This window comes from Bos javanicus, chromosome 15 (assembly GCF_032452875.1).
Source record: "Bos javanicus breed banteng chromosome 15, ARS-OSU_banteng_1.0, whole genome shotgun sequence".
Taxonomy (NCBI): domain Eukaryota; kingdom Metazoa; phylum Chordata; class Mammalia; order Artiodactyla; family Bovidae; genus Bos; species Bos javanicus.
This window is the reverse complement of record NC_083882.1, coordinates 37,607,785-37,616,417: the sequence shown is the minus strand read 5'-3', so window position 1 is coordinate 37,616,417 and position 8,633 is coordinate 37,607,785. Positions and strand designations below refer to the sequence as shown.

Below are 8,633 nucleotides of genomic sequence, written 5' to 3'. Positions count from 1 at the left end.
GCCGTTCAACTTGGCTGCGAATTTCCTGCTGACTCTTACTGTAATGAACCCTTGGAACTGTTCATTCATTCATCCCCTCGCTCACTCCCCTGTCACCGAACTTTTGCTGTGCACCTACTGTGCTCCAAACACTGTGCAAAGACCCTAGTGGAGGAAGATTAGGGCAAATAATTCTGGGTACCCAACAAGATACTGAAAGCATGGAACCGGGACTGCTTGTGACAAGATGGGCCTCCAGGTAGGGTGCGCGCTCCCCTTTCTTGTCAGAGCACAGGGATTCGAGCCTCCGTGGCTTTTAGAGAAATTTTCACCGACTTCACCCAGGCAGGAGCTCTGCTCGGGTTCTGGGCCACCCACCGCATGCGGAATGGAAGGAGCCCCAGGGATTGTATCGTGCTCAGTGGGGGGCCGCAAGGCTGTGGGTCCTAACACTTTAGGAAAGTCCAAGTGACACAGTCTCTGGAGAGGATGCCAGCTTTTCAGCCCTTAACCCTAAGAGTTCAAAGTTTTCCTACATTCATATTTTGGGGCTTCTAGGGAGGCAGAACCCCAAACCCGATTCCTGCGCTCTCTGCGGGCTTCGAGCTTGGTGGACGCTGGGGAGCCCGGGCTCCAAGGTCGGGGGCTTCCGGGTCTTTTCTCGTCCCCTGCGCTGGCCCTCTCCGAGGAGCAGGGCTGCCCCGGGGCTGCTAGGCGGGCTACACTCTGCCAGAGCTCAGTGGTCCGGGATGAAGCGGGGAAGGGAGCAGGTATAGTCAGCTCCCAGCGACACCTGTCCACCTGGCAGCCCCCTTCCCCGGCCAGAATCCCGGAAAGGGACGCAGAAGTGTCTCCTCACATTTGCAGGACTCGTGCAGAAGAGCCCCCAAGTAAAAGGCCGCTTCGGTGTCACCGGTTGCATCCGAAAGCGAGCCTAAGAACTGGGGCGCAGAGAGACAGTCCCTCCGGATCAGCACCCCCCCACTCCCCACCTTCTCGGCGCAGCTCAGGCTTCCCGGGAGCAGGGGAGACTCCGGGTCCTGCGCCCTGTGCCTCCTCCCGCCAGCATAGCAGGCCCAGCAAGAATCGCCGTTTGGCCAACCTGATTCTTTGGGAGTTTCTTTTGCCAAGGTGTTGGAGGGCAACCTGTCTTGTGCCCCCAAGCAGCGTTCTGTCACAGAAAACCCGGAGGGTGTAGACAGACGTTCCCTGTGCTCCTTCCTGACCTGCAGAAGCGGTGGTCACCAGCTGAGGGTCTTCGGCGGGCCTCTGGCTTCGCTCCCGGCCCCACACCTCTGGGCCAGGTTTCCTGAGAGGCTTCGCGAGCTCAGGAGGGCCCGGCGGGCGCGTCTGGTGTCGCCGCGACCACGTGGTGCGGTGCTAGCCTGAGGCTCTGAAGGTGAGTGCCTCCTTCACTCCTCCCCCACTGCCTCTCCCCACAGTCCCTAGGCGACCCTTCCAGAGCCGGGATCTTCTCGCTGCGCCCGCGTGTCTTGGGCGCCCGCCTCGCGGACTCCAGACCCGTCTTTCCTTAAGGAAAAAGGAAAGGGCAGATACAGTCAGCTCCCAGCGGCACCTGTTCACCTGGCGCGTGTGTCTATGTGCGTGTTGGGGGCGGGGGTCGGTGGGGACAACGCGTACCCCTGTGTACGTAAAACGTGCCTGTTTCCGAAAGCAGAAACTCGAGGTGTTGGTTTCAGATGAGGTCGAGGTAGGGTTGGGTGAATGCGCGCTCCCTCCTTAGCGGACAGCGGGTGAGGGCGCGTCTGTTGGAGTGAGTGCTGGCGGTCTGCGGTGTGTCCGTTTGTGAGTGCGAAAGGAGAGCGTGTGTCTGGGGTCCAGGTAGGTGAGTGCGGTGTGCACCTGCGGGAGGCGTGAGTGCGCGCACTGACAGCCTGGGGCTTCGAACCTATGTATTCGAAGGTTGCCCTTTGGGCTTGCAGCACCTGTGGGTGGACGCTGACCCCCCCTCCAGCTCTGCAATCGAGCGCTTCAGGAAAGTGGGGCGGGGGTGTGGGGCGAGACGGGTAGAAACCCGGACACAGGCGTCCTGGCCCAGCAGCTTGGCAAACAGAAGGCAGAGGAGTGGGACAGCTGTGTAAACCAACTCCAGCGCCGCGGTGCAGGTCCGCGGTTAGAGTAGGGGATGCTGAACTAGCAGTCGAGAATTAGGGAGTACAAGAGGGGTGTCTAGCTCTCTGTGCAGGCAGTGCCAGCTTAGCCCCCTCCCCAGTCCTCTCTTCCACTCCCACCTCTGTCCCAGAGGAGTGAGGCAAAAGAGGCCAGGTTACCAGACTGGAAGCAAAACTACTTCGAAGGGGCGGTTGAAGGAGAGTAGGGAGGAAGAATATACCGGATCACCCCATATGGTCCAAAGAGCTTAATTTTTTCAAAGATCCTTTCCTCTCACCATCCCCTTCCTCCAAGGTGGTCTATTACATCTGAGATCCCTTCAAAGTCTGAGTGACCGGCCGGGGTCCCTAATGGAGTCGGTGGAGGGGGTGCGAGGTCCGAGTTCAGTTGCAGAGAAAGTGAGAGGCACTCTGACCCCTCAGCGTCAGTTACATCAGTTTCTCCCCCAATTTGCTCCCACTTTCTGGACGTCGAACGCCCTCCACTCCCTCCCAGCCCTCCTGTTCCCCAAGCAATGACCTCATTGCGAATGACAGCCAGAGCGGACGGTTCCTCTCCCTAGTGGACCGGTGTGGGAGCGCGGGCAATGACGCAATCGGAGCTGGGTCGCTCCTGGCCACTTTGGATTGGCCGTGCGGACTCCTGGGGCCCTCCCCGCCCCCTATCACCCGCATAAGAGCCGAGAGCTCCGCAGAGAAGACGCCCACAGCAGGCGTTGTGTCTGTCCCCGGGACCCGCCGCTCGCCCTCTCCTGAAACTCGAGTTGCCAGGTGAGAACTTCCTATGCTGCTCACTCTGATTACCAGCCTCTGGATAGTTCAGCTAATTTGCTCCATCCGCTTGCCTGCTTGCCTCTCCTTTGCTTCTGAAGGCCATCCTGGCCCACCTATAGCCAGGTGCTCCTAGCTGCCTGTCCCGCTGGGAAGAAGGCAGAAGGTTGTGGCCGACAGCTCATTTTCTTCTAACTAGCGCCAGTGAAACCGCAAGCATCCCCAGGGTGTCGTCTGGACGCTGGAAGCTCCGTGCGCCCAGCCCTAGCTTCCTAGCCTGCCCTGGTCCTCGGCCCCTGCCTTGGTGCCCGTCCTTCGCATGCAGGATCTTGTTGGAGTTTGTTCTGGGAGTGCCCTGAGCAGTCTGGGTCCCGAGGAGAGATCGTGTTTGGTTCTCCGGCCGGTTAAGCCCTGAAGCTTCCTCTGAGGCGTCTGCAGCTCGCTTGCGTGCCTGGGGCATTGGCATGGACTTGGGGCAGTGCAGTCAGCCGGCCAGAACGTGGAGCTCATCTCGGGGAGCTGGCGCCCAGCACCTGCTGCTAAACCGCATTTCAGCAGAGACGGGATGCACTGGCAGAGTCCAGTCACGATCCTGCACATTAAATTACTCCCAAACCCAAACCCAAACCCACAGACTGAGAGGTTAACCCTCTTTTCCAATTTACCCCTCCTGCCTTCTTCTCCCACCCGTTGGCAGAGAAGTCCAGCAGAGGTAAAGTGGTCCTAGATGTCTCAGTCCTAAGAAGATAGGCACAGTCTACAGCAAGGGTGGGTCCTCGCTTGGTTTCTGCCTAGGGCAAAAGGTGTGGCTTTATGTGCATGTGTGTGGCTTCTTCCTGGCTTTTCACAGAGCAAAACCAGAACCCTCCCCCCACCCCTCCCCAGCACACCCATTTCTACTTACCAAACTATTCAGTGTAATGTATATTTGGAGATTCAAAGCAGCCTATCTGGCATATGAACTGAAAAGAGGCGTGGGGAAGTGAAGTAACCTGCCTGAATTCTCAAGGCAGTTGTGGCCGGACTGGAACCTGGGTCTGTGAGCTCCAGACGGTGCTTGGTCTTGGTGCAGTGGTAACGTCATTCTCCCTTTACAGAGAGGCATCATGGGCTTCGGGAAATCCTCCCCCTTCCTGGCTTTCAGCATCTTGGTCCTGTGCCAGGCAGGCAGTCTCCAGGCGACACCACTCAGGTGAGGCAGCCTGAAGCCACGAACTTATTCCTCTTCCACTGACCCTGGGATCAGGCAGTTTTTTTTTTGCCTCTGAGGTCACAGCAGGGGGAGGCTCCCAGTGAATCAACCCCCTTAGGTGGACACTGGCCTTGAGCCCTGTGGGCTAGGAGTCAGGAGAGCCATGTCCTCTGGGAAAGCCACAGGGACTGGGTAGCCTGGGTGCTTATTCTGGAAAGAAGGCAGGCAGGGGCTCAGAGCCTCTTTGCTGGGGTTGCTTCCTCTCTCCAGGTCAGCTTTGGAGACCCTCCCAGATCCTGGGGCACTCAGTGAGAAGGAAGGGCGCCTCCTGCTGGCCGCACTGGTGAAGGCCTATGTCCAGAGGAAGACCAATGAGCTGGAGCAGGAGGAGGAGCAGGAGGAGACAGAGGACTCCAGGTAAGTCTCCCCTCCCAACCTTGGCCTATTCAGGAGGGTGCAGCCCAGAGAAGCAGGAAAAACAACATCTGGCCAGAGCCCCGCAGGTTGTCCCTGTTCACCAGGACGGCTCCCAGTCATTCTTAGCCTCCATGGAAGACTGTGGTCCGTCCAGGTGCAGCTGGAGGAACTGTGGTTAGTTAGACACATTGAAAAGATCAACTCCTGAAAGCTGTTAGGAAATGAGATGGGGAGATGTGGAAGTACTTATTCTGGGAGTTGGTCTTGCCCTACTGAGGAGAACACTCAGCACTGGATGAGTTAGGACTGGTAAGTGTGGAGCCAGGAGATGGACCTGTTGCAGCTCAGGATGTCTGAGGAATTTAACCTGTGTATGTTCTTTCACACCTGCAAGGCACCTTCGTTGCACAGTTGCAAGGTAAACCCAAAGGCCTTGCAGAGGGTGGGTCAGGTAGAGCAGTGTCTGAGGTAGGTCTGGGGCCTTTAGATGTGTAGAATCTGTGGACATGTGCATGTTCTCACTGGACCAGACACCCTTCCCCATCCCCACCTCCCTGTGCACGCTGAGCTTTGAGTTCACACCAGCAGAGCCATGTATGGCACTTGCATCCACCCTGAGAACCTCTCTGCAGAGCAGGAAGAACTGAGCAGCATGTGGAATGCCAGAAAAGGTCACCTCTTCCCCACCGCAGCCCTTCCCCACTCTGCCCTGGCTCAGAGAACCTCTGAGTTCTCCTAGTGGAGGGTGTGTGAGCTTTGCCTCCTGCCTGCCCCCTCCACCTCTGTGCCAAGTGCCCCCTCCCTGGTCTAACCTTCTGCATGACTGCCCCCAGGAGCAGCCCTGGGTGCATGGTATTGTCTGGCATGTCTTTTCCCTGCAGCCTGGACGGCTCCAGAGCTAAGCGGTGCAGTAATCTGAGTACCTGTGTGCTGAGTGCTTACTGGAAGGACTTGAACAACTATCATAGATTCTCTGGCATGGGCTTCGGGCCTGAAACACCTGGCAAGAAACGGGACGTAGCCAACAGCTTGGAGAGGGACCACTCCTTCCATTTTGGGGTGCCCCAGGATGCCAACTGAACCCCTTCCAGTGCTTCCTGATTTCCTTTCTTGTTCCCATGGATGAAATTAATGCATGCAGATTTCACTCTGATTGCTCTTCAAGCTCGTATTGGTAGCTTTGCTTATGACAAAGAATGCCAGGAACCTCAGGATGGAAGGAAAGACAGCAGGACTCACAGATAAGGTTAGAAATGAGAGAGAGTGAGGGAAGTTTCTGAGATTCCAAAGTTGTCATGGCAGAACCCTCCAATTCCTGCTTCATCCCTCATGCCTCGTCACTGATTAATAAATCTATTTTCTAAAAGGATTGACACTTTGGTGGTCATTACTCTGGTCCTCGTCCAAGGCCTGAGAGTGCCCAGGGCCTATGCTTAAAAGTAGCCTTCACCTTAGGGTAAGTGGGATACAGGGTGTGGTAAGAGTCCTGTGAACCAGCTCCTGCAATGAGAACAGGTGTGCTGCAGAGCAGGTAAGCACTGCTGGGGGAGGATGCTGCAAACCCGGTGCTCTGAGCCTTTTCCAGGTAAGACTTCAGAAATTTTTCATTTTCCATAGAAAGTGGTTTTGTTGGTGCTTTGGGCTGGGGTATGTCCTCATATGCTCCTTGTGTGTTGGGGTGGGGTGAATGTAAGGGATGGTAAGTGTAGGGTTTTAGCACTTGTCACATGGCCCTGAAGTGCATTTTTTGTGAAAACTTTTAGGCAGGGCTTCTGGCAAAGGCTGCCAGGTCATTTCCCCTAACAGCCTTGATAATTGCATTTAGGGGAAATACTTATTTTTAAGTGATATGTCGAAGAGCTACAATTCTCTTTCTGAAAGCCCAATGGGGTAGGCTTCTGCCGCAGCCTCTCACTGACAGGCCTTTTCTCCTTTCTCCATCCTGCAAACCAGCATCACTGCCCAGAAGAGGTCCTGCAACACTGCCACCTGTGTGACCCATCGGCTGGCAGGCTTGCTCAGCAGATCTGGGGGTGTGGTAAAGAGCAACTTTGTGCCCACCAACGTGGGCTCTGAAGCCTTTGGCCGGCGCCGCAGGGACCTTCAGGACTGAGCAGAGAAATGACTCTGGGAAGGTGATTGCCTTGTACTGTCAGAAGGGAGGAGAAGGGATTTGGAGATTAGGACTCGCATTTTGAAACCCACTGGACGTGGGTTCAGATCTCTTCTCTCCAATTACATTTTTCCTCTTGAGTTAGTGAGCTCCCACAACTTAGGTCAAAATCCGAGCACTAGGACAGGCTGTGGGCTTCCCTGGTGGCTCAGGTGGTAAAGAATCCGCCTGCAGTGCAGGAGACCCAGGTTTAGTCCCTGGGTTGGGAAGATCCCCTGGAGAAGGAAATGGCCACCCACTCCAGTGTTCTTGCCTGGAAAATTCCATAGATAGAGGAGCCTGGTGGGTCCATGGGGTCGCAAAGGGTTAGACATGACTGAGGGACTAACACACTCATTCACACACACAGGACAGGCTGTGGCGATGCAGTGTCATCTTTCTCAGAAGAGAAAAATAGCTTTCTGAATTCAGAAAGGGAAGGCCTTGCAAATCTTAGCCTGGGTCACACATCATTAATGAACCCAGTTTCGGAAAGCCCTTCAACATTGATCAATGTTCACAGATTCAGACAAGAGAGCTATACCTGTAATACTACTGCTAGTATTAATAGTGACCCCTGAATTGTTTTCTCATCCTTTGCCATAAAAGTTTTCTCATATCTCATATCCATAATTTATAAATAGAGTTCAGTTAAAGAAACATTTCTATAAATTTGTGTTCTTTCAGTAGTAATTGTGATTATTTCCTTCTTATTCTCCACTTCTCTTTCTTTTTCTTCTTTTCCTCTTCCTACCCCTCTTCTTCTTTTTAATTTTCTTTATTTTTTTAACTTCAGGTTACCGTGAAGCTAAACTCACCACTTCTATTAATTTCTGTTGACAACCACTTGGTGAGGAGGCACCATGGAAGATATACATGTTTGCATCCTAATAGATATTGGAAAAAAAAGCACCTTTATCACTTGAAAGGAATGAAACTGAATGCAAAAATAAGCTAATTCCATATTTGTTGTGCATCTTTTTTATATTTGATTCTATATGCAGTAAATGTGATGGCATCTCTCATTAGCTTATCTGGTAGCAAATTGGGTCTTTGAAAGTTGTTCTGTTGACCATGACATCTCTGCCAACTCTTAGGGGGACATTCAGTCACTGCCTCTGTGGCCTGTGGGTACACATGGTAATGGAGATGCTATGCTTTATTGTCCAAGAACATGACTGTATAATTTGTTTAAGGAAATGTCAATATTATGCCATTTGTGAACTTCATTAAGATTAAAAACATATTTTGGATACACTTGTTTCAAGACCTTGTTGGTTCATTTTAACATGTCTTCCTATTTGATGATAATAGTAATAATGATAATTATAATAGACATATTTTGGGTGCTTACTATGGGCCAGATGATGTTCTGAGATAGTGCTTCATAGCTATTAATTCAGTTAATCTTCAGGAAGACTCCATGGGGCTAGACCCCATTATCATTTCCACTCTGCATGTGGGACACAGAGGCATGGAGACACGAAGTCCAAGGTCACACAGGTGACCACTATCTCGGGGCATACACAGGTGTTGATTCCCAGAGCTTATAGTTGAAACCACTGCAGTATATGCTTTTCAGCATTGGCTCCTGACATTTTCCAGAGGCCTGTGAGTCATTCTTTGTGTTAACTGCCTCACACAGTAGATGGACCCTCAGATTTTTGAAGACAGACATTTTAAAACATATAAACAATCTAGTCTTTATATAATAACATGAATCTCTTCTATTAGTTGGTGCTACAGGCTGCATGTTTGTATCCTTCTCAAAATGCTTATGTTGACACCTAACCCCCAAATTGATGCTATTAGGAGGTGGGGCCATGGGGAGGTGATTAAGTCATAAGAATAGCCTCTCATGAATGGTATTAGTATCATTATAAATAAGGCCTGAGAGAATACCCTTGCTCCTTCCACATATGAGGTTGCAGCGAGAAATTTGCTGTGAATGAGGAAGTGGGCTCTCCACCAGATATTGAATCTACAAGTG

General features: G+C 52.7%; 1 protein-coding gene across 2 annotated transcripts; it reads left to right on the top strand.

Moving 5' to 3' along the window:
- The first annotated feature begins 2,778 nt into the window (after positions 1–2,778).
- Positions 2,779–7,898, top strand: LOC133261910 (calcitonin). Of its 2 annotated transcripts, XM_061440718.1 has the most exons (5): positions 2,779–2,882; positions 3,980–4,074; positions 4,345–4,491; positions 6,445–6,626; positions 7,440–7,898. In XM_061440718.1, the coding sequence occupies exons 2-4, from the start codon at positions 3,989–3,991 to the stop codon at positions 6,602–6,604; spliced, it is 393 nt and encodes a 130-aa protein (XP_061296702.1). In that variant the 5' UTR covers positions 2,779–2,882; positions 3,980–3,988; the 3' UTR covers positions 6,605–6,626; positions 7,440–7,898. The 2 variants fall into 2 exon arrangements, with proteins under 2 accessions (XP_061296702.1, XP_061296701.1); XM_061440717.1 differs by lacking the exons at positions 6,445–6,626; positions 7,440–7,898 and adding an exon at positions 5,373–5,860 and having other exon boundaries at positions 2,780–2,882.
- Positions 7,899–8,633: the final 735 nt, after the last annotated feature.

Bases quoted from the DNA above. Each gene is read 5' to 3' on its own strand.
- LOC133261910 (XM_061440717.1), top strand. From the start codon at position 3,989: ATGGGCTTCGGGAAATCCTCCCCCTTCCTGGCTTTCAGCATCTTGGTC. The intron at 4,075-4,344 runs GTGAGGCAGCCT...TCCTCTCTCCAG, and splicing joins CTCCAGGCGACACCACTCAG to GTCAGCTTTGGAGACCCTCC. The intron at 4,492-5,372 runs GTAAGTCTCCCC...TTTTCCCTGCAG, and splicing joins GAGGAGACAGAGGACTCCAG to CCTGGACGGCTCCAGAGCTA.